Source organism: Phocoena sinus, chromosome 6 (assembly GCF_008692025.1).
Source record: "Phocoena sinus isolate mPhoSin1 chromosome 6, mPhoSin1.pri, whole genome shotgun sequence".
NCBI classification, from domain to species: domain Eukaryota; kingdom Metazoa; phylum Chordata; class Mammalia; order Artiodactyla; family Phocoenidae; genus Phocoena; species Phocoena sinus.
In genome coordinates this window covers 95,573,265-95,600,285 of record NC_045768.1, presented here as the reverse complement: position 1 = coordinate 95,600,285, position 27,021 = coordinate 95,573,265, and the positions used below count along the sequence as shown (strand labels likewise).

At 36.4% G+C, this 27,021-nt stretch overlaps 1 protein-coding gene across 3 annotated transcripts in view; it reads left to right on the top strand.

The window, feature by feature from the left end:
- Positions 1–27,021, top strand: part of AUH (AU RNA binding methylglutaconyl-CoA hydratase) — a 162,130-nt gene that overhangs the window by 65,219 nt on the left and 69,890 nt on the right. For all 3 annotated transcript variants that reach the window (XM_032634874.1, XM_032634873.1, XM_032634872.1), the window contains exons 5-6: positions 19,795–19,887; positions 21,528–21,584. In XM_032634874.1, coding sequence (XP_032490765.1) covers positions 19,795–19,887; positions 21,528–21,584 — 150 coding nt within the window. The remainder of the gene's footprint in view (positions 1–19,794; positions 19,888–21,527; positions 21,585–27,021) is intronic.

The following is a 27,021-nucleotide window of genomic DNA, read 5'->3' as shown; positions in this document are numbered from 1 at the left end:
AAAGCTTTTAGCACTACCAAACCAACTTCACAAGAAACGTTAAAGGGATTTCTGTAAGTGAAAAAGAAAAGGCCATTTTTTTTTAAAACATCTTTATTGGAGTATAATTGATTACAAGGATGTGTTAGTTTCTGCTGTATAACAAAGTGAATCAGCTATACGTATACATATATCCCCATATCTCCTCCCTCTTGTGTCTCCCTCCCACCCTCCCTATCCCACCCCTCTAGGTGGACACAAAGCACCGAGCTGATCTCCCTGTGCTATGTGGCTGCTTCCCACTAGCTGTCTAGTTTTTATCATGATGGATGATGGAATAAAAACAACCGTCTAGAGAAATAGCAGTATTTTTGAGAAGGGGAAAAATTGTAACCTGGAGTGATTTTCACTGCAAGAATAAACATTTCAGGCATGATAAAATTTTAATATGATAATGTCAACAGGTAAAAGAATGTTAGAGAATTCAAGATAATTAAGTTATAAGAACGTCATCTGATCTGTATTTCAGAATTCCAAGACCCTTTGCTCAGCTCTCTGCAGCCACCGTCCAAAGGGCGTTTGTTCAACTATCTGTCAGGGCTCATCCTGAAAAGACACTGGGAGAAATGAAAACATGAGGAGAGGGTTTTGGGCAGTACTTTTTTTTTTGTTTTTAGATAGATTAGTAAGGGAAAGGGGTTGCTAATTTAGCATTGTCTGGGATTCTAATAATATCCCCTCGATCCTGGAGACCACATTAGCTGGTTTTGGAATTTACCTACAAGAAAACAAATTTACTTTTCTAAAATAGACCCAACCAGCAGGCCCATATATTCATTGATCCATGAACATTGTCACTCCAGGGAGCCTCCTTAGATCCTTGTTAAATTTCCATATATGACTCGCAGTCTTCCTCTAAAGCCAGCTCTGACCATCCCTCCTTGAATCTTGGTCAGTTGGACGTTCTGCTTACTTGTCCAAAGGGTAATAAACACACCTCAAAATAAATTAAAAAAAAAAAAAGGTCACAACTAGAAATATGAAAATTATGAAAGAAAAAAATATCATTGGTAAAGGCAACTATATAGTAAAGGTAGTAAATCAACCAAATACAAAACTAGTAGGAAAGTTAACAGATGAAAGTAGTAAAATTACCTATATCCACAAAAAGTAGTAAAGGGATACATAAAACAAAAAGATGTAAAATATGATGTCAAAACAGTAAATATTGGGGTGGATGGAAATGCAGGGTTGTTAAAATGCATTTGAACTTAAGAGGGGAGCAGCTTAAAATAAATTACTTAATACATATATAATGGTATACATAAACCTCATGGTAACCACAAACCAAAAATTTATAATAGATACACACAAAACAAGAAAGGAATCCAAGCATAACACTAAAGATAATCATCAAATCACAAGGGAAGAGAGCAAAAAAAAGAACAAAAAACAACTACAAAAACAACCCAAACACAATTTTAAAAATGGCAGCAATTACTTACCCATCAATAATCACTTTACATGTAAGTCAAAAGATATAGATAAAATTGATAAATCTTTAGCCAGACTCATCAAGAAAAAAAGAGAGGGGCCAAATCAATAAAGTCAGAAATGAAAAAGGTGAATTTATAACTGACACCACAGAGATGCAAAGGATCATAAGAGATTACTGTGAACAATTTTTCACCCATAAAATGGACAACCTAGAAGAAATGGAAAAATTCCTATAGATGTACAATCTCCCAACATTGAACTAGGAAGAAATAGAAAATATCAACAGACTAGTTACCAGTAATGATATTGAATCCATAATAAAAAGACTCCCAACGAACTATAGTCTAGGACTAGACAACTTCACAGATGAATTCTACCAAACATTTAGAAAAGCGCTAGCACCTACTCTTTGTGAACTATTCCAAAATATTTGCAAAGGAAGGAATGTTTCTGAACTCATTCTACGAAGCCAGCATCACCTTGATACCAAAAGCAGACAAAGATACCACATTAAAGTCATATGTTTTTCTCAGTAGATTGATAAAAAGAATGAGAGATGTCAAATCTATCATAGATAAAACTAAAGGTAAACTAGGAATAGCAGGGAGCTTTCTTAGCCTGGTATTTCTTAGTAAAATGTAAAAATGGTCTCCTAAAATCAGGAAAAAGACAGGAGGCCTGCAATCACCACCTCTGTTCAACATTGTTCTGAAAATCCTGGCACTTGCGGAAAGGCAGGAAATAGAAATAAAATAATGACTGAAAAGGAAGAAATGTAACACTATCTTTCTCAAGTGATTGTCTCTATTGAAAATCTAAAAGGATCCACAAATTATTAGAAATAACGAGTATTGCAAGATGGCTGAATATAAGATCCATATTAAAAAATAATCAATTGCCTTTTTCCCAATAGCAACAGACAAAAGATATCAGTCAGAAAAAGATATTATTGACAGTAGGAAGAAAAATGTATCTAGAAACATGCAGGCTGTATGGAAAAATTATGAAACATTATTGTAAGACATTAAAAAATTAAATAGAGACATTATCTTCTTGAATAGGAAGATTCAGTATCTAAAAGATGATTCTCACAAATGACTCAATGTACAGATTTAACTTAAAAGTACATTAATTTTGTGAGGAACTTGATGAGCATAAAGAGGCCCCAGGGCTTCCCTGGTGGCGCAGTGGTTGAGAGTCCGCCTGCCGATGCAGGGGACACGGGTTCGTGCCCCGGTCCGGGAGGATCCCACGTGCCGTGGAGCGGCTGGGCCCATGAGCCGTGGCTGCTGAGCCTGCGCGTCCGGAGCCTGTACTCCGCAGCGGGAGAGACCACAACAGTGGTACCGCAGAAAAACAAAAAAAGAGGCCCCAAAATAGCCGAACATTTCTAAAGAAGAAGAAAATGAGGGTCCTTGCCTTATTAGTACTCAAGACTTATTTTAAAGATATGGAAGTTAAGATGGTATATTACTGGCTTTGGGATAGACAAATTGACCAATGGAGTGGAATATAGAATCCAAAACAGACCCATAGAAGTAGGGGAACTGATAAGGAGAGAGAAGGCATTGAGATCACTGGGGACGGCAAAGATTTGACTACATTTATGAGGTAAAACAAACTTATATGATCTTGATGGAGTGAAAAATTTCTTAAACACAAAATACAAAACAAAAGGAAAGGTTGATAAGTTCTATGAAATTAAGGACATCCGTTCATTAAAAGACACTGTGAAGAAAGGAGAAAGAAAAGCCACAAACTGGGAGAAAAGACTTGAAACACATAGCTGCCAAAGGATTCGTGTATATATACATACATGCAGACATGGATCAACACGTGCATACATACATGCAGCCAGGAAATCAATAAGACAGAAAAATGTTTCACACAAGAGGAAAGGGAAATCGGAAGTAAACATATGGAAAGATGATCAACCTCATATGCAATCACAGAAATGCAGATTAATACCACAGTGGGATGCTATTTTGTATTTACCAGATTAACCAAAAATTCTTATGCCTGACATTACCAAAGTTAGTGGGGTAGTGGATCACCAGGAAGTTTTTATACATTTTCAATGGGAGTATAAATTGGTGTAACTGGTTAGGAAAAGTTTGTTGGTGCTATCTTAGAAAGTTGGGCATCCACATCCCAAGAGTCAATAGTTCACATTTTTATGGGGTATTTACCTAGAAGGGTGACTTTAAGACTGTTTTTACTAGACAGTAACAAATATACTTACAATTTGGTCCAGTAAACACATAGGGGTGGGTGGGTATCAAAGATTCATGAAATAATTATCTTTCTTTGTGCATTGCAGTTTGATACTATCCTATTTTATTTTTAAAACTTCCTGATTTTGGTCTTCTAATGAGTGGTTTGCTACTTAGAGTTTGAAACCAGCACTATGCTATAGGCATTTTGCACGTGTCCAGGGAAACTACTTATACCAGGATATAAGAAAAATACTGTTTATAGTAGCAATATTGTTCATAGTAAAAAGCTAAAAACAAACAAATATCAATGACAGGAGAATGGATAGATGTTTTGGTATATTTGTACAGTTGGACATGGGCAGCCTTGCAAATAAATAACTTACACATGTAGCAGCAAAGATAAATCTTTGAAAAATGTTGAATTAAAACAACATATAATTTTTTGTAAAACTAAAAGCAATACAAAATAGTATGTAGTTTAGAGATGTGTAAATGCAATGAAATCACATACATATACACGCACACACAGAGGAAAAATATGAGAATGATAAACACAGACTTTGGTGATTAACTTTGGGTTTGAGAAGGCAGGTGGAAGAATAGGTGAAGAACACCTGGGCAGATAGGGTATTAGTTCTGACCTGTTTCTTACTTTGGTGATTTTAAGGGAGTTTGTTATTATTATGCTTCATTATATATACATGCTACATATATTCTTTATATTTGTCAAATTAGATCAATGTTTTTAGTAGCTTCATATATCTTGAGTTCTGCAAACCTTTCTTACTTTATTTCTTGAATACTTTTCTGCATTTTTTCTTATGTTCTTTTTTTCTTATTTTCAAGAGAAGCCAGAATTCTAGATTTTTAGAAAATATCTCCTAGTTTTAAGGTTTTTCTTGAGAAGAAACCTTTTGAATGTCAAACAAAATTGGTTTATGGACCAGATTTGCACATAGGCCTCCAGCTTTCTTTTTGGTCCTTATGCTATAGTTCTCCTAGAGAAGGGCTTCCTGGGGCTATTTTTCCCATGGGAGGAAATGGTTTGTCTGGTGGATGTTAATGGATGCTGGTGGAGGAGGATCCTGCATTGTACTCTTGGGGCTGTTCTATACGTACATGTGCTGGCGCCTGTTCATATGGACTTGAGGATTGTTAAATTTTCAGGGATTTTGTGAGCTGGTTTTCAACAACCATACATATCTTGAAATTGGTCATTGTAGCAGTATCAGTAATAGTACAAATCAGAATATATCCTACCTGTTTGATACCACTTGCCCCTTTTGTTTCATTATATTGTCATTTTCCACATTTAGAGTATCTTTCTCTGTGGTCTGAAGGGTGAATGGACTTTATTCTTGGCCATAGTGACTATTATGCTGTGCTTGTTTTTAATAAAAGAGAGTCTATAAGGAACTTAGAGGTACTAGACTCATTTGAAAGTTATTTTATTAAAATAGAGGTCAGAAAGAAGTTCTGTGTTTTGAGTCACTAAATTCCTTACTTTACCTTTCCTAGCTTCTTGGAAAGCGTCTTCTTAAAAAGTAACTCCAAAATCCTAGAACAAAATTTAGGTCTTTTGCTCTTTTCAAAGGAAAAAAAAAAAACAAAAAACCTCTTATGACTCTTTTTTGAGATGTTTTATTCTAAAGAAATTCTCATTGTTAGAAGTCCTCACTGCCCCCCTTCAGGTATGGGATGTGTAGGTTGAAAGCAGTTAACTGACTATTTTGAAATATTAGGCATGAACAAGTCAGCATGGTTGCACAAACATGAGATGATCCCAATCTAATAACGGCTGTTGTTCCTGAACTTACCATCCCTCCTCCACGTGCATGATGTGGGTACCTCACTACTGGGACCTCCATTGTGCAAATTAGCAGTATAGAATATGCTGTTCTAGAGCAGAGGTGTTTATCTCCTTTTGACTTGTCTTTCTGTAATTAGATGGTATTTCATGAAGAGGTGGAAAACACTTTTAGAATTCTTTGTGAAGTAGAAACTCTGAGGGGGCAGGCCCAGTTCTCTCAAGTTGAGGCCTCAAGGAGTTGCTATCTAATAAAAAAGAAATATTTAAAATAGGTTTTCACCAGAATTTTAAGTTGTAAAGTCTAGTGTGATGTGGATGATATTTTTGTAAATAATCTTCCACAGTAATTCTTTAAAATGTTAGGCATTTCTGGCTTCCTTTTCCTTTTTTTTCTGATGAAGTAAAATTGCAAAAGCTTTTATTTAGCTATGTAAATACAGAGCTGAATTTGCATTGAGATACAGGTAATTATGTTAAAAGGCTGGATCACAAAATTCATCTATCTAACAAACATCTTTTTTTTCTTAAGATTTTGTTATACTGTAATGTTTTATAAAAGGAAATAATTTAATTTTGAAAATTTTCAAATTCTCTGATTAGCTTTTCTTCATGTGATTGAAAAATCTCCTGTTCTTATGCATCTTTCTATCAGAAAAAACTGTCTCTCTGGGTCAAATACATAGAAAATATTTTTGTACAACAGAAGAGGAAAATTTTGTATGAAAAATCTTACGTAAATTTTATGGGATAAACCTCATCTCAAGTAGTGCTTCTTATTTATTTTACTTTTGTTGGCATGATTTTGAATTTTAGAATTGAGACACACTTCACTTGAATTTTAGAATTGAAAGCCTCAAAGCAATACAAAACAAGTCACTCATAATTAAAAAATAAAGAAAAACCCACCACAATATAGTGGAAACATTCTTCTGTCAGACTTTTATCTTTGCTACCTTTCTGCAGGGGTTTGTTATTGGAATCAAACTCTTTGCCTGTCCCAGCCTAGCTAGCTTTGTACAAGAGAGTATTCTTTAATGTTTTGGTAACTACATGATCTATCTTTCTTTCTGTCATCTTTATCTTAAGCTAGAAGTTACATTCTATTTCATAATATAAAGTTTTTCTTATGTAAGAATATCAGATCAGCATAACATTTTCTCAGAGACATTGCCATAGATGCTTATTTTGTTGTAGAAAAGTTAAATTTTGTACATTCCTAAAATCTAGTGAGTTTCTATGAATTGTTTTGATATATGTTTATTAAGGCATACCATTTGTAAATCTCTTGATGTGGAGGCAGAAGATGTGGATTCTAGTCCTCTCTCTACTGTATGGTACTTTTCCTATCTCCTCTCTGTTGTGAGAACATAGTGAGTTTTTTCCTCCACCTGTACCTAGTATCTAGCATAGTAACTGGCACGGAAGATCCCCATTTGAAAGAGTAAATTGACTGGGATCCCAATGGTGTAGACAGGTGACCCAAGCTGTACTGCTTTCCTCTCATCTTCAGATTGGATTCTCTCCTGGAATACCTTTCTGTCTGCCTGTACCTAAAATTCAAAGAATTATGCCTGTACTGACCTGAGTTTGATTCTGTCTCTTCCATCCCAGTTCATGTTGTTTCCAGGATGTGACTGAGGATGATAGAAGGAACATGGATGGAGCAGTTTGATTAGTTATTGTGATTCGTAAATTAGGATAGCTGCCGCTTTGCTGGTTTAGAGTTGGAGGTGTAGCTAAGGAGTTCAAGTTTGAAATGTGAAGTTAGTTGATGCTTAGTAGACATCCAAGTGCAGATGTCAAGGAGGCAACAAGATAGGAGTTTGGAGTTTAGGAAAGTAGTCCAGGCTTGAGTTGTGAATTTTGGAGTCATCAGAATGTTGGTGCTATGTGAAGACTTGATAATGGGTGAGGCACCTAGAAAGTTACTGTAGAGAGGAAAGAAGTCTGCCAAACCTGAGACATTATAATGTGTCAAGTCTGGGATGAAAAAGAAGAACCATAAAGGAGACTGAGAAGGATCAGCCAGGGTAGGGAGGTAGGAAGAAAACAGTATTCTGAAAACCCAACTGAAGAAAGTCTTTCATGAAGACTGATTGATCAAAAGCTGCTGATAGGTCAGGTAAGGTGAATGCTAAAGAATTGACTTGGATTTTGCAACATGGTCATTACTGGTGACTTTCACCATGTACCCTTTTGGAAACAAGTGTTGAGGCTACTATGGGCAGCTGCTTATTTGCTGGCAAACAATGAAAAAACTCCATCGCCTTAGCAAATCTCCCAAAGCAATTTTGGGAGGCATCCTAATTTGACTTGCTGGGCTTTTTGGTTGTAAATCCGTTTAGAAAAAACTAGTTATCTGAAACTTATCCTGGTTATGGACAATACTTCCCATAATTTGATTTCTTGTAAGTAAACTACAAGTGAGGGTATTTGGAAAAGTTTTCCTCAAAAAAACACACAAAAAACCATATATATATATATATATATATATATATATATATATATAAATTTATATATATATATACCTTTCTGTGAAACATAACGTCTGATTTATCGTGGCTTAATATTAGTCTCTGATGCTAATTTATCATGGTTTAATAATAATCTCTGGTGTAAATTCAGAGTTTTTGAATATGAATAAAGTATGAATAATTTTTTGCCAAGTTTAAAGTATTGTATTTGTCACTTCATACATTTAGTCATTATATTCTTTTTAATTACATAAAACATTAAGCTAAGAAGTGTGCTTGTAAAGCTATAAATCCACCTAAAACTCTTTCTAGTATCCCATTTTAGGATTTAGAGATTCTTTTTTTAAAGCACATGGATCTTTTAAAAAATATATTTATTTATTTAGTTGTGTCAGGTCTTAGTTGCAGCAGGCGGGCTCCTCAGCTGCGGCATGTGAACTCTTAGTTGCAGTCTGCATGTGGGATGCAGCTCCCTGGCCAGGAATCGAACCCTGGCCCCATGCATTGGGAGTGCAGAGTCTTAGCTACTGCACCACCAGGGAATTCCCAGGATTTAGAGATTCTTGAGTAATGAATACAAAAGAGCTTTCATAAATTCTAGGTATATCCGTTTTAAGCTTTCCATTTGATTTAGAGGCATCTGATACTTATTCACGAAAAATCCAGAGGGTTTCTTTTATTTTTCTTTTTCCTGCAGTTTAAGTTTTCACAATTACAGAATTCAAAGCTTTTTCAGATTTCTTTTTTGTTTTACTTTATCTGAAATAAAGCTGATTCTGAAAATACTTAATTGTTACTACAGTGACTGTTATAATACAATTTGAGAGATTATGCACTTGTTATATTTTCTTTGCTATTGCCTAAATGATTATTTGATTTTTATTTTAGATGTAGTGTGTTAAGAATTGATTAGTAAAGAACATTTTCAAAGTTTGCAGAATTGTTTGTTGGTCAGCGGGTTGAGCTGTTTAAAAATCAGGAATTAATTTAGTTAGATTGGATGCAATCCAGTTTATATTTTACTCTTCCCCCCCCATTTGATGTTATTACAAATTAGAAATTGGAAGTACTGAATTATAGCATGTGAAAGATTGATTAATGAAACACTCTAGTTAGCTACCTTTATTAGTTTTCCAAGTAGTAACTTACAGATCTCAATTTTAGTTTCCTTTATCCTCTTGCCAAGAATGATGGAAAACTGACACAGGTATCTAGGAATCAGTTGTTTTCCCTTATGAGTTGTTAACATCCCCTATTTATTGATTTGTAATCTAGAATAGAGTAGTTACACATCACAGTTTGCAACTGATGGTTTTTCTTCTCTTTTTGGAATTTTATTGCCTTCGCTGACTTTCATTGGGTGTTAATTACATTATGACTGTAATTTTGTGAAAATTACAATGTTTTCCTAACTATAGCAGGAGTAATGGGCTTCTCAACCAAGCTCTGTCACTTACTCTAAAATATTACCTAGAATATTCTAGAATTTGACAAGCTCCCCCCAAAAAATCATTAAAAAAATTTTTTATGTCTTTTTCATGGTTGTTAGCTTTTAATTCCACAGGCAATATCTAAGTATGTGTTTAATGTAAAAATTTAAAACCCTTTTCAACAGCTTTCCCTCATTCCCTTTCTCTCCACATAAGTAATTACTGCTAATATGCTAATTTAATATGTATATTTTGGGGTCTTTTCCTGGCTTTTACTTGAATATATATTTATATACATTGATAATGTATATTTATATACATTGATAATGTACATTGATTATGTACAAACATATATGTATATATGAAAAGAACCACATAAACAGGTTTTTTAATTTTATTTTTGGAAATTTTTAGTTTTCTAGGAATTTTCCATTTCATTTAGGTTTTCAAATGCATTGGTTTAAAGTCATCCATAATCTTTTATCTGTTAACTATCAGAAGAACCAACAATGATGTCCCCTTTTCATTCCTGATATTGGTAATTCATGTCTTCTCTTTTTCTTTGATCAGTCTCTCCAGACGCTTTTCAGTTTCATTATACATTAAAAAAAATCTGTATTGGGCTTTGTTCTCTATTGTTTGTTTTATTAATCCCTATTCTGGTTTTTATTAGTTCCTTTCTTTTTTATTCAGGTTTAATTTGCTGCTTTATTTTAGTTTATTTTTTTAATTGAAGTATAGTTGATTTACAATGTTGTGTTAGTTTTTGGTGTACAGCAAGGTGATTCAGTTATATATTAATATATACACGTGTGTGTGTGTGTGTGTGTGTGTGTGTGTGTGTATTCTTATTCTTACGGACATAGAAAACAAACTTATGGTTACCAAAGGGGAAAGGGGGTGGGGGAGGGATAAATTGGGAGTTTGGGATTAGTAGATATAAACCACTGCTTTATTTGAAACTCATTCAGGTGGATCTTTATTTCACTTATCTTCTTCCAATTAGACATATATTAGACCTTCTTACTATATCCTTTATCTCTGTATTTTCCATATTTGTTTTTCCTTACCTCTCTGTGAATAGTTTCTTGTCACCCATCTACCAGCTCACTAGTTTTCTTTTAAGCTGCACCTGATTTGTTATAAACATTGAGTTATTTTATTTCATTTTGTTTTCGTTCTTTAAAAAATCTGTTTTGTCACTTTTTATAGTTTTCAGTTTCCTGCTTGGCTTTATGTCTTTGACAATCAGTGTTTGATGACTTTGGATCTCAATTTTACATGGATATTTTTCTTAATTGTTTTTTTTCTACTGGTTCTTACTGTATCTTGTTTCCTTGGTTATTCTTTGGCTGTGTGATAGACACTGTATTTGAAAAATTATTTCTGGGAATAGTTTAGAATCTAGTTTTCTCCAATGTGGATTTTTATCACTGCAATTTAAAAAATGACTTCCTAGTATTGTTTGCTATGGATATACCATAATGTATATAATTATTCCTTTATTGATGGGCTTATAAGTAGTTTTTAGTTTTTTACTATTATAAACAACAATGCAGAAAATATCATTATACACATTACTAGGGTATCTGAGGGAGCCTTAATAAATAGAAATCATCCTTCTCTCTGAGGTTTGGAATAAATTGAAAAATAAAATAAAAAGAAAAAAAGGCAAAATGTTATCTTTATTACTGATATGATCTTTATTACTGTTCAGTTGAAGGTTGTGGCTTTAGATCTTTTGATGAGATTTGCTCATTTGGATCTCCAGCGTTAGACCAGCTTACCCCAGTCAGAGCTACACTGAAGCTCTGGCCACCTCCCACAGCAGTTGGCCCAGATGCAGCATCGCATAACTCACAGGGCACTTTTCATGCAGGCATCGAGGAGAATCTGTGTTCTTGGAGGCCAGGTGCATTTCCAAAAGAAGGAAGAAGGAGGGAATAGTTGAGCCAAGAATATGCCCATTTATTCATTTTTGAATTAACCATTTAGATAAAAAATAATTTGTTAGGGTAGAAGAAATTTGGGGGCAAAAGTTATAGGAGAGTAGAACCCACCTCTCTAATGCTGTATATATTTAGTATGTCAGGGAAGAGGAGAACATCTGTATGACCATGTACACTGGACACTTTCCAGTTGGGAAAGTGAGTGGCTTTGTTAGAAAGTACCTCTGGAGGCAGGTGGCTGGAGCCTGCACTCCTGCTAAACTGATCCTCACACGTTGAGCCAACTGTCTGCTAGGTTACTAAAATGGGGAAGAAAATGTGCCTCCAGGCCACCCATATGTGTTTGTCTATAATTAGCTAGTAGTTTTGTTGTTATTTTCTAGTTTACTTATTGCATATTGGTCAGAGAATGGCTGTGACATTTGTACTGTTTTGAATTTATTGTGTTTTTGCTTTGTGCATGCTGTGTTATTTGGTGTATAGGTATTTTATCACTGCTAGATCCTTATTGTGGATTTTTGCTTTATTAAGCCTTAATAAGTACCTTTTTTGTTTGTTTATTTAATTTTTACCCTAGTGTTGCCCTTATTTATTAAGGTTATGAGATGTTTTCTTTGTATTTGACTGTGTATTTGACATCTTTCATATTTTTAAAATATTATTTTCTGTTTTGTTTTAAGATGTTTCTCTGTTGTTCTGCTTGTTAGCTGGGTTTCGTTTTGTGATCCAGTTGGAGTCGTTTTCTTACTTGATGGTTATAGCTTCTTAACTGTATTGATATGTTTGGTGTTAGGTCTGTCATTACGATTTCCATGCCTTCTGATTTTGGTGATTTTACATTTAAAAAAATAATCTTAAATATGCTGTGTGTTTTCATGGTTCTGTGTATAGGTTTATTCTAGTAATGGGAAAGGGTTGTATTTTTGTGTCACCTGGTTATCTTTATTATTAGAACTTTATGTAGTGTACTTGGTCCTCTGTTCCTTTAGAAAGTTCTGTTGACTTCTTACTATGAGCAGTGATGGAATTGGCATATTTCCAGTTTTAAATTCTTTCCTCCAACCTTTCTCTTATCCCATCATATTTTCTTACTGTTTTCTTTATAATTCTAAATTGAATCATACCTGTATTACTTGATTTATCAATTTTAACTTATATCTCTATTGTTTATAAAAGATCAGGGAACTAGTATACTTTCTTTTGTTTATCATTTTTATATTAATCAAGTCATATACTTTTTAAAAACAGGTTTATTGAAGTATAATTGACATACAATAAATTGCAACTTTGAAGTGTACAGTGTGGTAACTGCGACCTGTGAAAACATAACCATAATCAAGATGGTAAACATATCCATCACCCCCAGAAGTTTCCTTATGGCCCTTGGTAATCCTTTTCTTCTTCACCTCCCTGCCCTGCACCTGTCCCCAGAAAACTACTGAACTGCTTTGTAACACTAGAGACTAGTTTTCACTTTTGAGAATTTTTTATAAATGGAACACAGTACGCATTAGTTTTGTATGTTGTCTTTTAGTCAGCATACTTTTTTTTGAGATTCATCCATGTTTATCATGGATCAGTAGTTGGTTCATTTTTATTGCTGAGTATTGTTCCCTTGTATGGATGTACCACACGCTGACATTTGGGTTGTGTCCAGTTTGGGGCAGTTACACGTAAAGCTGCTACAAATATTTGTATGTAAATCTTGACCATCTTTACCTTTACTACTGTTCCCCAAAGAATTAAGGCCCTTACTGCTTCTTTCTGTCAGTTTTGTGGATTGATGAGATTGTCAGGTTCTCTGGGGATTAGAGGAGGTATCCAGAGCTTTGCCTGGGAATCTTCTTTTAAATGCAAATCCTTGTTTTAGTAGGTCTGGGTGAGACCTGGAATTCTACATTTTTAACAAGCTTCCATGCGATGCTAATGCTGCTGGTCCACAACCCCACTTTGAAGGGCAAAGATATAGACCCTGAGAGTTAATGAAGCAAGGCAGTAAAGCTGTTTTTTTCCTACAGGTCAAAAAGTAAACTACTTCTAGTGTTATACTTTTATTAGCAACAAAATAACTACATTTGCCCTGTCAAGCAGCATTTGAAGTGCCAGGGGCTCTATTCCATCTGAAGTAGCAGTTGACAGTGGAAGTCATTACTCAGTTACACTTATTATAATCTCCCAGACAAGGCTGTTGAGTGGGAGCATGTGGGGATTTAACCTCAGCAGCATCCCCTCTCTGCATTTCCCCTAGGGAGGCTTTATTTGATTTGGAATTTTGGTAAGAAGGGGATGCTCAGGTGTTGGCTCTTCTTACTTTAATAACCTATATAGTCATATACTAGGGACAGTCTGGGTTGGGGGTTCCCAGGGAAAACTCGAGTCAGAACTCTGTTACAGTCAACTGACTGGTGCCTTGCATCTGGCTCCTGAGGTTTCCCCAGCTGGATCCACTGAACTGTGGTGTTGCTGTAGGTTTCCAGGAGTCAGAAGAGCATAGAACCAGTGTGCTTGTCGGAGTTTCTTAGGAGTCTCAGCATTTCCCTTTCCTCAGGTACATGGCTGCACATCCTTTGGAAAGGATGGCTAACAATGCTGAGTCCTTCCTCAGGGACTCTGGGTCTGGGCTGTAAGAACTGGTGATAGACAATAATGGGTACAGGGGAGAACCTGGAGCCAGACCACCTGTGCTCCAGTTGTGGCTATCCTGGGCAACTAACAGCAACTCCTCAACCCAGTAATAGTTCTTATGTCATAAGGCTGGTAGGAGGTTTAAATAATATTTCTGAGGTGCTTAGGAGAGTGGCCAGACATAGTAAGCACTTTCTACTATTTTGCTAGATCCATGGGTAGCTACGTAGAAAGACAGGAAGGCATGTGCATAAGTGGTAGCTTAGAAAATTCAAGCAGCTTTTCTCAGATTGCACAATGGTCACTTTTTTGAGTCCTGGGAAGGGTGGCTCCCATTTGTGGGCCTCCAGCCCCCGGTGAGGTGAGGAGAGTGTGTTTGTTGGCGTCTAGTCAGGCCTGTTCCTTTCTCAGTGGCCCTGACTGGACCTCCGGAGAGCCAACATGCAGCCAGCATGCAGGCTTTGGGCAGGAGTGGTTTTATTTTGTTTTTTTGTGGTTCCTTTGAAACTTGATGATGGCAGCTTAACCTGAAGATAAAGTTTTAGCTGAAATTAGGGATAATTTGGAATTTATTATAACTTTCAGTTAACCTTGATTTTATTTCTATTCTCCTTGAATGATTTCAATAAAGTCAGACTTTTGGTATTACTAGATGGGCATTTGTTTTGAAATATTTAATTCTGTGTTTTCTATAAGAACACTATTCTTCAAGCAAAACCAAATTTAAAACTCACAACTGACACTAGCAGTCCCTTAATAATCGCACTGTTTATGTTTTTCTAGAAACATCTGAAAACCTACATTATGTACTGTATTTATTTCAGAGCTGAAAGGAGCCCCTCACTTGCCTTTCCCCCACGTTCGTGGCCTCTGACTCGTTATGCTCGCAGAGGGTGTCCTGCAGACTCTGGAGTAGACAGGGCCTGCCTTGTAGCTCATTTATTTTCTCTTAAAATAGCAACACTTTAATTGTTTGCTTTAATTATATTTTTAGGAGAATTCAAAGGGTGATTATCTTCTTTGTCATACCTGGCTCATTTCCTGGTGCTAAACTCAAAATAGTATCTAATCCTGTTGGTTGCATAACACATTGAGTCATCATTTCTTCCTATTGCTGTTGAGAATAGCCACTGCTCGTGGCGGTTCCCGTTTCATTCAGTCTCACTCTGATACAACTGCCAACTTGATATTTCTTGGTTCTTTGAAACTGATAATCTGCCTTTCAGATGTTTGTTTTATTGAGTTTTCTCTAAGATTATTAAGTGCTCCCAAGTAGAAGAAATACTATGTATAAAAACAAGCATATTAGGTAACTGTGAAACTAGCATGTACTTTGAGGTCACTTATATTTTCCTGAAAAATGTTTACAAGAAAAACATCTTTCAGGGAAAAATTAGGATGATATAGAACTTCAGGACTTATAATATTATAAAATGATTGAAATTTAATTACTCATTGAATGCTAATTCAGTTCTATTTAAATAATTCTTTTAGTAGGAAAAATTTTATAGTCAGCTTTACAGAATGCTAATTTATGTTAATATTCAAAAGTACCAAGTAGTTTACCTATTTAATGATTTGAGAGTATTAACACCCTATTTTCTGTGTTCTTTGTAATATAAGGACCCCACATTTCTTGTCATTTTTATTATATATTTTTATATAAGTTGCAATGTTAAAAACTTTTATCTCCTTGAGAAAATATCTTAAGTTCTTAACTGTCACATTTAAAAATAATTTTCTTTATTTCCAGAAAGTAAAGCATATAGCAGAAAAGTATTGTTTTCTAACTTCAGAATTAAGAAAAACTTTAGCACGAGATGATTCATTTTAGTCCCTTCCCACCAGTGCCCTCATCTCCCAGGTCAGCATGTTTGCATTTGTTTATTTCTTCTCCTTTCCTACCACTGCATTATATAAACTCCATCCTCATACTTCAAGTCATGTAGAACCTGAAACCTGTCTGTTGAACATGCCCCTTCCCCCATCATTTTATTTTGTCAAAGTAATATTTGTTATAGATTTCTCACAATGAAGGGAAAGCGTATATATACATTAATCAATTTCATTTGTGTTTTTACTTTTTTTCTTTTAGTGACATTTTATACTTCTGAAAAAATGGTGCTTTTTAACTTTCTATTGGCTAAGTGTGATTTTTAAGTGTAATATTTATTTGAGAATATTAACTAATAAAATGTAGAGCAAAGCTTTATGTCTTTTTGAGGCAATCGTTGTGTTGCAGTATTAAGAACATTACAGATGACCAGGAATTTTTCCTGTGTTCTTTCCATTATGCTTTAGAAATTACGAAGTGATAAGAGTATTTCTTTTGTAATTTACAGTCATTTTATTCCTTTTACCCTTCTATTTAGTCTACATTTTCAATGCACAGTTTGATGTGAAGATAAATTCTTTTCCATATATATCACATCGATTTGTTGCTATTTTTAGGGGAAAAAAGTCTAAGGAATATGAAATAACTCCTATTTACCATGAGTTGAAATTTTCAGAAATTGGAACTTGGTGGTACACACATTTCAGGCTTGGGTTTGATTTTGGAAGCCTTTAAACTCATTTTTGTTAATTTGTTTTCTGACACGTCAGCTTCCAGCAGATATTTAGTGAGTGCTGAAGACACTCACTGTTGACCAGCATTTTCACACAGCAAGGAGAGAATACCCCACTCTTCCTGTTGCTCTCTCCATCTTAGGAACTCTGCAGTTTTTCTTTTCTGTAGCTCCATAGGGCTGCATATATTCACGTTGTTCCATTAAAGTATTAAATGAAAGAAGTTAATAACAAGAAGAAGAGTAGAGAGAATGCCAGAATTAATGGAGTTAGAAGAGGCAATGAAAAATCTTGCGGTTTGTTCCAGAGTGGTAGGAAGGATGTTATTGACCAGCATTGATGTGATGTTAATCTTTACTTCTGAATGGAACTGTCCATTCAGAAGGTGAATGTGAATGCTCTCCTGGAAAAGTGTGTACAGAGTGCCATGGAAGCGTAAAGCAAGGGGCTTTTGAGCATTGCCTTGAAAGATAATTAGGGACTAGCTAGGCGTTCCAGGCAGAGGGCAGCTTGTACACAGGTTTGGATGCGAATGACTTCTGAAGGTGCTTTAAGTAATTTGGGGCTGGAACACAGAGTAGGTGTGCGAGGTTGGAGAAGGGGTTGGGCAGGTGGGCAGACTTAGTTCATCAGGTGCCTCCTGTGCCATGCTAAAATTTTCACAGATTTTACCCTGAATGTGGAATAAATCATTGTACTGTTTTAAGTAGGGGAAGAGCATGACCCTGTTTGCACTTTAGAAAGATTATCCTGCAAGAAATATGGAAGATGCATTGGAAGGGGCATGTTGCAGGTGAAGGAGGTCAATTAGAGATCTCCTGCTGGTGAGAAATGAGGAGGCCCAGAAGTTTGGCTGTATGAAAGGGAGGGAGATTTGCCAAATTGTGACCTGTTAGACAGGACTTAGAAAACAGTTAGATGTAAGATCATTGGAAAAGAGGACATCTGGGATGACTTCTGGGTGTCTGTCTTGAGTAACTTGGTGAATGGAGATGCTTGCTGAATGTGAGATAGAATCTAGAAGAAGGATTGACAGGAAGTTGATTTGAACATGATAAAGTATTTAAGTAGAGATGTCCAACAGACAGGTAACTGTAGAGATACAGTTTAGAGAGAAGTTTGGGTTTGAAGTGGTGATTTGTATATCATTGGTATTACAGATGGGAAAAGTTAAGGATAGGAAAGAGACCTACTGGGCAGAGCTTCTATTTAGAGAGGAAGAAGGCTGAGATATAACCAGAGGCAGAAAGAAAGGCAGGAAAAATGAGGGGGAGGAATCCAGAAGGCAAATGAAGAGAGGAATTCAAGGAGGAGTAGTGTTCAGGATTTATGTCTCTGATCTTCAGAGGCAACGAGTTTAATAGGGACTGGTGCCCTTTGGTTATGGGACAATATCATAGTGTCACTGGTAAGTGGAGCAAGAACGGTCTCGGTGAGATGAGTGGGACTAGAGTTGTGAGGTGGAGATGAGTGGGAGTGATGAAACGCGTTTACTCTGTTCCCTCTAGACACTTGTCTTAGATGGAGGTGAGCCAAGGCCATAGTGAGGCCTAGGGAAAAATTTTGATGGGAGAGACTTGAGAATGGGGAGGTAGCAGATTGAAGGAGTCTAGAAATATGATAATTTCTATAGCTAGCTTTGTAGAAAGGAAGGAGGATTGGGAGCTGTGTAACAGTAATTCCATTGTACTTGTAGTGGCTTGAGGTGACCTTGGGAGCCAGTTGGATTAATTTGCCATTATATTACTTTATTAATTTTTCTTTTTTGTCAGATAAAATAACTAGATTTTATTTTTTCATTAAACTCATTTCCTGACTGTAAACACTGACATAGCTGTCTATTCATTTTTTTACCAGGTGTGCTGTAAAGCACATTGTGTGGAGCACCTTTGAATTTGTCCTGTCCTTTCAAGCTTCCACCTCCCCTCAAAATGCTCAGACAGGTGCAAATAGTGAAATATGCCCTGTTCCCAAGCCCCGTTCATCCCTGCTCTATCAGTAGTGCTTTTGCCTCAGGTGGCAGCATCTGTATGTGCTCTATCTCAGCCATTTCAGCTTTGCTCTTAGAATAAATTTAATAAATTTCTTCATGTATGAAGAAAACTCAGTGTACTTCAACAAATTTGAATAAAGCTCTCTATCTGAGGAATTTCACATATCAGAATACCTATGGAAGAGAGACTTCTAGAGATGGTATTTTTAAATTTTATTCATTTTTATTTTCTATATTTATTTTAAATTGATATATAATTGGCATATAACTTGTGTAAGTTTAAGGTGAATGTGTTGATTTGATGTATTTACATATTGTAATATGATTACCACTGTAGCATTAGCTAACACCTCCATCATGTCACACAATTATTATTTCTTTTTTGTGGTGAGAACAAATTAGGAGATGTTACCTTTTTAATATCCACATTTTATTTATATGTTAAGCTTGTTCAGCCTACTTCACATTCCCATAGTCAAAATAAAATTTATAGAAAGGATTCTGCTTTACGGAATAATTAACCAGTTAGTTTTTGAACTACTTGTAAGAAATGAAATCTGTATATTTACAGAAGTTTCATTAAAATAATAGTGTTTCTGGACTAAAGAAAATCTGGCTTTGAGTTCTGTGATTGGCTGACCCCTTCCCAGTCATGCCTTTGGGCAGGTTCTCTTCCATCTGAAGTGTGTGGTATTTGATAGAGCCTGATCACTTTCTAGCTACTGTTGTTCATCATACTTATTGCCAAATGGTAGAACTAGCGGGTTGACGCCCAGCAACCACTTGGACTGCTTCTGTCTTGTTTGAGTAGATGTATTACTTCTTTAAATGAGGCTCTGTCATTCTGAGTACCAGGGTAACCTCTAAAGTGTCATGAATTTTGCATTATACCTAAGTCATTTGAACTTGAAATTTGTGTGAACCAGACATCTCATAAAAGACTTCAGGCTTGAAGAATACAGAATCAGAACTATGATTCTTTTAATTCAACAGAAAATATTTATGAATGTATTTCAATAATATGGTAAGATTTAAAGATATTACTGCATATTTATGTGATGAAACCCTATAGAATCATTACATTTTCTAGAATAACGAAGAATGAAATGCTTATTTAGTTAAAAGTAAAAGGGATACAAAAGTCTATAGACGATACTTCATTTAAAATTATATTCACAGAAAAAAAAGTAAAATAAATTGTATAGTAAGGTAACACTTACTGAAGGAGCATAAAATCTTTCTTTCTATTTCAGCTAATCTTCCAGTGCCAACCATTGCAGCAATAGATGGACTCGCTTTAGGTGGTGGACTTGAACTGGCTTTAGCATGTGATATAAGAGTAGCAGGTGAGAATTAATCCTATATAAAAACATAACTTTTTAAAAATGAGGTTTGTGCTTACTCTTCAGATTGTTCCAAATATTTTATTTTTTTCCTGTTGTTGAATAGAACATGTAGAAAAAATCACCTGTTGGGCTTAATGAAGTATTTAAAATTCCCAGTTAAGAAAACAGTCTTTCGTAGTATCTTGTTCAGTCTTAGAAGGAGGAAAGGAGAACAGGAATTGGGTCAGACAGACTGAATTTGGATCTTAGGTCCTGCCCTTTTTAGATCAGTTTCCTCCTCTGAAATGGGAGAAATGACGGTTACTGTTGTGAAGATTAAATGAGTTTGTGTACAGCATGTGACTAGTCTAAGCACATAATTATTGTTAGCTATAGTAGTAATAACTTAATCTCTTTGAGGCACACTTTCTTCCTGCATGGTTTTCTGAAGACTGGATGAAGTGTTTATGAAAATAATGAAGGAAACAATTAGTGCTAACCATGTGCTGAGTATTGACTTGGTGTTCAGCTAATACTTGACACATATTAGCTCACTTAATCTGCCTAACATCCCTGTGAGATAGGTACATACTGTGGTGCTTGAGGAAGCTAGTGCAGAGACAGGTGAAGAAACAAGACCCAGATCAGTGATGAGCTGGATTTGAACCCAGGCAGTCTGGCGTCACGACTCTCACTTCTGTTATCCTGCCAGCGTACTGCATGCTGCCAGTGCTGTCCTCAACACTATCTTCTGTATGGTCACAGTGCTGTCTGTATCCTTGTCCCTTATAGGGGTGACATACAGGGGCTCTGGGATCAAGGACTGGGCGAGGTAGGCAGCAAGTATTTGTCACGGTTCTTCCCCTGGTTCCCACTGTCTCTTCTGATGGAGCTGCCTGTTAAATGTAGAGTCAATATAATTATGTTTTTACTAATTTTATGGTAACTGGCTCTTGGAATTTGCATTTGCTAATCCATGTGTACTTTTCCCCCATTTCACTTTATTTTAGATCTCTGTTTTCTTGACTGAGATTTTTGGGTTTTAAACTGAAAAGCCAAGTTACACACAATCCATTTTTGAAAGAATGCAAGTTCTGGGAATTAGGATATGGGAAGTAGTCCAAGTACATTTGGATATGCAAATAAAGAAATAATTAAGGTGTTTTAAAGTAGCTGTGAAAACAAACATGGAAAGAGGAACCCTGTCCAGCTGTCAGAACAGCAAAGCCATTTGTCAAAAGTAACTAGAGATTTGGTCTTGAAAAGTTGCCATATCTGGTATGATATATTAAGCTGTTTGATCTGGAGGGCTGTTCAGGCAGCTAAAGAATTCATACTTGTCAGACACAGCCTCTCTCCTCATTCTGAATAATTAATGAGATCTAAGCCTTCAAACACAACCCTGGTCTTTCTGCATCAAAAATTAATTCTCTGCCAAGCAGTTTTTAACAGAAAATGTTGTGTGAATCTCTTAATATATGTCATTTAGAATGTTTACTTATTTCCATAACTAAATGCCTTCTGAAGTGATTTTTAAAAAGATTTGTGACACAAATTTAATTAGTAAACAATATTTGTAGCTTATTTTCCTAATTTTTTCAGGTCATCATATTTGAATTTGATGATGTGGATGTTACTTAATTTTCTTCTTTCCTTTTTAGCTTCTTCTGCAAAAATGGGCCTGGTTGAAACAAAGTTGGCAATTATTCCTGGTGGAGGTATGGATTGTTCACGCCCATCTTGATTTGTTCCTCAAAACAGAGCATAAGGCAAAAAGGTGTTAGTTGAAAAGGCAACATTTTGGGTAAAGAGACTAATGCTGTGTTGTTTGCTTCTGTAAGCAGAGTCCTTATTCAGAATGCATTCTTTAGCTTCCGTAGGTGTGAAGATTGCAGACCTGTTGCCTGTTGCTCTCTTTTTGTGCTGTGTCCTGTTAGATTTCTGAACTTTAAAATTATTGCATCAGTCACATTATTCTTGAAGGATAACACCGATATTTTGAAACTTTTATGTCAGTATGTAAATGTATGCGTCCTCAGAGAGCTTTACACATACAGTCAGACCCCAGTGGAGGAGGGGGCAGGGCTTCCCAGGCTTTGTGCCAGCTTACTGTGTTTCTCTGCAGCTGGACAAAGGTTAGGGTTGGTGGGTAGCCTGAATTTTGAGCTGAGGAGGTGTTGTTTCTTCTGTTACTACAAAAAAGGTGAGCAGCTTCTGTTGGAAGACTCATTTAAGAAAGTACTTTTCCACCATTGATAATGAAATCTGCCTCACCAGATAAATCTGAAATTTTTGTTCTTTCGTCTGATGCAGAGAATTTGGAGATATTCCCATTCTGTGAAGTCATTCTTTCAAAAAGTTGACTTCACCTGAGGATGTGCACATTGATAACATTAGTTTATGAATGAAATAACAGTAATAATGTAAAAATTAAAGGCAGTGTTTGAATACTTCCTTTGTATCTAAGTTAAAATTATATGTTTAACCTTATCATTATAAGAATATTTATCCTGGTTAAGGTGTATAGGTAGAGATAAAAACATAATTCAGTGAAACTGAAGACTACCCAGATCAATATATAAGACTCACTGAGTTTTCTACTTTGGTAATCCGCAAAAATAATATTCTTGTAGGTAAAAGCATTTACTATCTACCTGTTTTACCACGCCAATCTTTTTCACAGTGACTCATGAAAACCCTAAAAGGATTTATAAGAAAATAGACCCAATTGAAAAGAATTATCAGATAAAAATATGTGAAATAATACAAGGTTTAGAAAAAGGATGATATGACATGTTTCTGAAATTCCTTTAAAGAAGTAAGCATTTATTCATAATTAGGATATGACTGAGCCTAGAAAGATAGTGACTGTAGTTGAATGGTGGGCCTCCTGAGAGATATGTCAATCTGGAACCTATGAATGTGACCTTATTTGGAAAAGGGGTCTTTGCAGATGTAATTAACTTAAGGATCTTGAGATGATTTCATCCTGGATTGTCTGAATGAACCTCAGATTCAATGACAAGTATCTTTATAAGAAGAGGAGAAGATTCAAAAAAGAGAAAAAACAAAGAGAAGAAGGTCTTGTGAAGACAAAGACAGAAGAGATTGGAGAGATGCATTTGCAAGTCAAGGAAGAAAAAGGATTGCTGGCAGCCATCAGAAGCTAGGGGATTCTTCCTCAGAGCCTCCAGGAGGAACCAACCCTGCCATCATCTTAATTTTGGACTTCTGGCCTCCAGAACTATGAGAGAATAAATTTCGGTTGTTGTAAGCCACCAAGTTTGGTAATTTTGTTACAGCAGCCCTAGGAAACTAATACAGTGGTTTTTAATGTTTAAGTTTTTTGGAAAGGGAATTAGTAGGTGGCAGAGATAGGGGATAGAAGGAAAATGAACTTGATAATTTGAATATTTACCAAGTCCCGGATATGAAATGTTTTGTATTAAAACCACCAGAAGATAATACTGTTGTGTGGGAGTATAGTTGGGTTTGATTAGATGCAAAAAGCTTAATTGATTATACTAAGAAATGAGGGTGGTAGCTTTAGCTCCTTCCATCTTCCCTTGGGAGCTGTCTGTGTCATATTAGGTCTAGAAGTTAGCATTTTCTTCACAGTGTACTTAAGTTCTCTGGGGTCCTTAACAAATTTATTTGTTATAAAACTCAGAATGCTTTAACATTTTCCATTTGTTTATAAAAGATAGTTTTCTGTCTTTTTGTTTTCTCTCCTTTTTTTCTAAGTGAGTCTGAAGGAATATTAGTTGCTCCTTTAATATAATGAAGTTTTCAAGTTTATAGCTCATAGTGCATGTAATTATGTAGTACTGAATTTTTTATTGAAAATGAATCTAATTTTGTATAAGGCCACGTACTCACATTTAGATAATAAGAGGTGCATGCACAATTTTTGCTTCAGTTTTATATTAGCATTATGGCTATTAAAGTACCCCAAGTAAAGCCTGTTTTTTTTTTTGTTTTTTTAAATAATAGCAGAACAGTTTGTTTTAAGTAAGGATTTTTTTTTAAGTGTATCTAAAGGAGCTATTTCTGAAAATTTTATGGAGAAAATCCTCTTCTGTCCTATGCATAGAAGAATGTTTTTAATCCACAGATATTTTCTCCAATTTCATTTCTCTCCTCCCCTTTCTCTTAGATCGGGGTCCCCAACCCCCAGGCCATGAACCGTCACTGGTCCATGGCCTGTTAGGAACCAGTCCATACAGCAGGAGGTGAACAGTGGGCAACCGAGCGAAGCTTCATCTGTATTTACAGCCACTCCCCATTGCTCGCATACTGCCTCAGCGACGGCATTAGATTCTCATAGGAGCGCAAACCCTTCTGTGAACCGCACATGTGAGGGATCTAGGCTGCGCGCTCCTTATGAGAATCTAATGCCTGATGATCTGAGGTGGAGCTGAGGCAGTGATGCTAGTACTGGGGAGCGGCTGCAAATACAGATTATCATTAACAGAGAGGTTTGACTACACAGAGACCATAATAAATCAATTGCTTGCAGACTTATATCAAAACCCTATCAGTGAGTGGCAAGTGACAATTAAGCTGCATCTGGTAGCAGGCTTTATAGTGGCAAGTGAGTTGATGTACCTCAGCTGTATCTGGTGGCAGGCTTGAAGTCGAATCTGATACTTATTTTAGTCTGTGTGTGGCCCACCCATTATTTTATTTACCACTTCCATCTGCGCCTCTTTGCCACATTGCACACTTGTCTCAGTCACATGTAAGCCCACAAGCTAACCCTAGCCAAAATGAGTAAAAAACAAACGTCACTGGAGAGCTTCTTTGAAAAGGGGGAGAGACCTAATGAGGAGACAGCAGAAGAGCCTAAGACTGCCAACAAAAAGAAAGCTGCATTTAAAAGAAAATACCAAGAGTCCTTAAATTATGGGTTCATTGCAACAGGTGATTCACATTCTCCAAGCCCGCTTTGTATAATATGTGGTGACTGGCTATCCAGCAAAGCCATGAAACCTTCAAAACTGCTTCGCCACATGGAGACAAAGCACCCTGCATCAAAAGACAAGCCTTTGGAATTTTTCAAAAGAAAAAAAAAATGTGAACACGAAGGACAGAATCAATTATTGAAGGCCACCACTTCATCAAATGTGTCTGCTCTGAGAGCACCATTCTTAGTGGCTAACTGCATTGGTAAAGCTAAGAAGCCCTTTACTATTGGTGAAGAGTTGATCCTGCCTGCTGCTGAGGACATTTGTCGTGAACTTTTAGGAGAGGCTGCATTTCAAAAGGTGACACATGTTCCTCTTTTGGCTAGCACCATAACTAGATGAATTGATGAAATAGCAGAGGATATTGAAGCACAATAGTTAGAGAGGATTAATGAGTCACCATGGTACGCAATCCAGGTTGACAAGTCTACTAATGTTGACAACAAGGCAACAATGCTTGTTTTTATGTGACATATTTTTCAGGAGGATGTGCATGAAGATATGTTATGTGCACTTTTGTTGCCAACTAACACCACAGCTGCAGAACTATGTCTTTGAATGATTACATATCAGGAAAACTGAATTGGTCATTTTGTGTTGGTATATGCACGGACGGAGTGGCTGCCATGACTGGACAGCTTTCTGGTTTTACTGCTCGGGTCAAAGAGGTCACTTCTGAATGTGAGTCTACGCACAGTGTCATCCACAGAGAAATGCTGGCTAGCCAAAAAATGTCACCTGAAGTTAACAATGTTTTGCAGAATGTGATAAAAATTATCAACCACATTAAAGTACGTGCCCTTAACTCACGTCTGTTCACGCAGCTCTGTGAGGAGATGGACGCAGAGCACGCACATCTTCTCTTATACACAGAAGTGAGATGGCTTTCTGAAGGTAGATCACTGGCCAGAGTTTCTGAGTTACGAGAGCCGCTCCAGAGATTTCTTTTAGAAAAACAGTCACCACTGGCGGCACATTTCAGTGACACAGAATGCGTCGCAAAACTTGCTTACTTGTGTGACATATTCAACCTCCTCAACAAACTCAATCTGTCACTTCAGGGGAGAATGACAACTGTGTTCAAGTCAGCAGATAAAGTGGCTGCGCTCAAAGCCGAACTGGAATTATGGGGGCAACGAGTGCACTTTGGGATTTTTGACATGTTTCATACATTAGCAGAGATTTTGAAAGAGACTGAGCCAGGGCCTTCTTTCTCCCAGCTGGTGCATGATCACCTATCTCACCTTTCACAAGAGTTTGAGCATTACTTCCCAACCACAGAAGACCCCCGAGCTGGGAAGGAATAGATCCGCGAACCATTTGTGAATAAGCCAGGTGAATTGACTTTGTGCATGCTAGGAGAGGATCAGCTGCTTGAGGTCACAAATGAGGGTGGCCTCAAAAGTATTTTTGAGACAACTTCAAATCTCCATACATTCTGGATTAAAGTCAAGGCGGAATATCCTGAGATTGCCACAAAAACACTGAAAACCCTGCTTCCATTTCCAACAACCTATCTTTGTGAAGCAGGGTTTTCTGCAGTGACAGCAACCAAAAAGAGATTACGGAGTAGATTGGGCATAAGCAACACACTTTGGGTGTCCCTGTCTCCCATCACCTCCAGATGGGACCATCTAGTGGCAGGAAAACAGGCTCAGGGCTCCCACTGATTCTGCATTATGGTGAGTTGTATAATTACTTCATTGTATATTACAATGTAATGATAATAGAAATAAAGTGCACAATAGATGTAATGTGCTTGAATCATCCTGAAATCATCCCCCCCATCCCCGGTCCGTGGAAAAATTGTCTTCCACGAAACCAGTCCCTGGTGCCAGAAAGGTTGGGGACTGCTGTCTTAGATGATCCTCATATGAAAATACTGCTTATTTTTTTCTTAAAACTGTTTTTAAATTGGTGAATTTGCTATGTCTAAAATGATCTCTGAGATGTCCTCTTTTTTTTTTTTTTTTTGACTGTAAACATTGCTGTTAAGTGTTATAAAGAGCTTACTATAATAGACGTAGTAGACTACACTGAATTTTTTTTCTGCCTTCTTGGTGGTGCTTAACTTGCTTCCTGTTGTAGATGCTCATTGAGCAGCCAGGTGCTCATGACCCCCATCAGTGAGCCTTTCTTCACTGTCAGTGGTCCCAGCCTTTCATCTATTTCAGACAAGGGTGGTTGT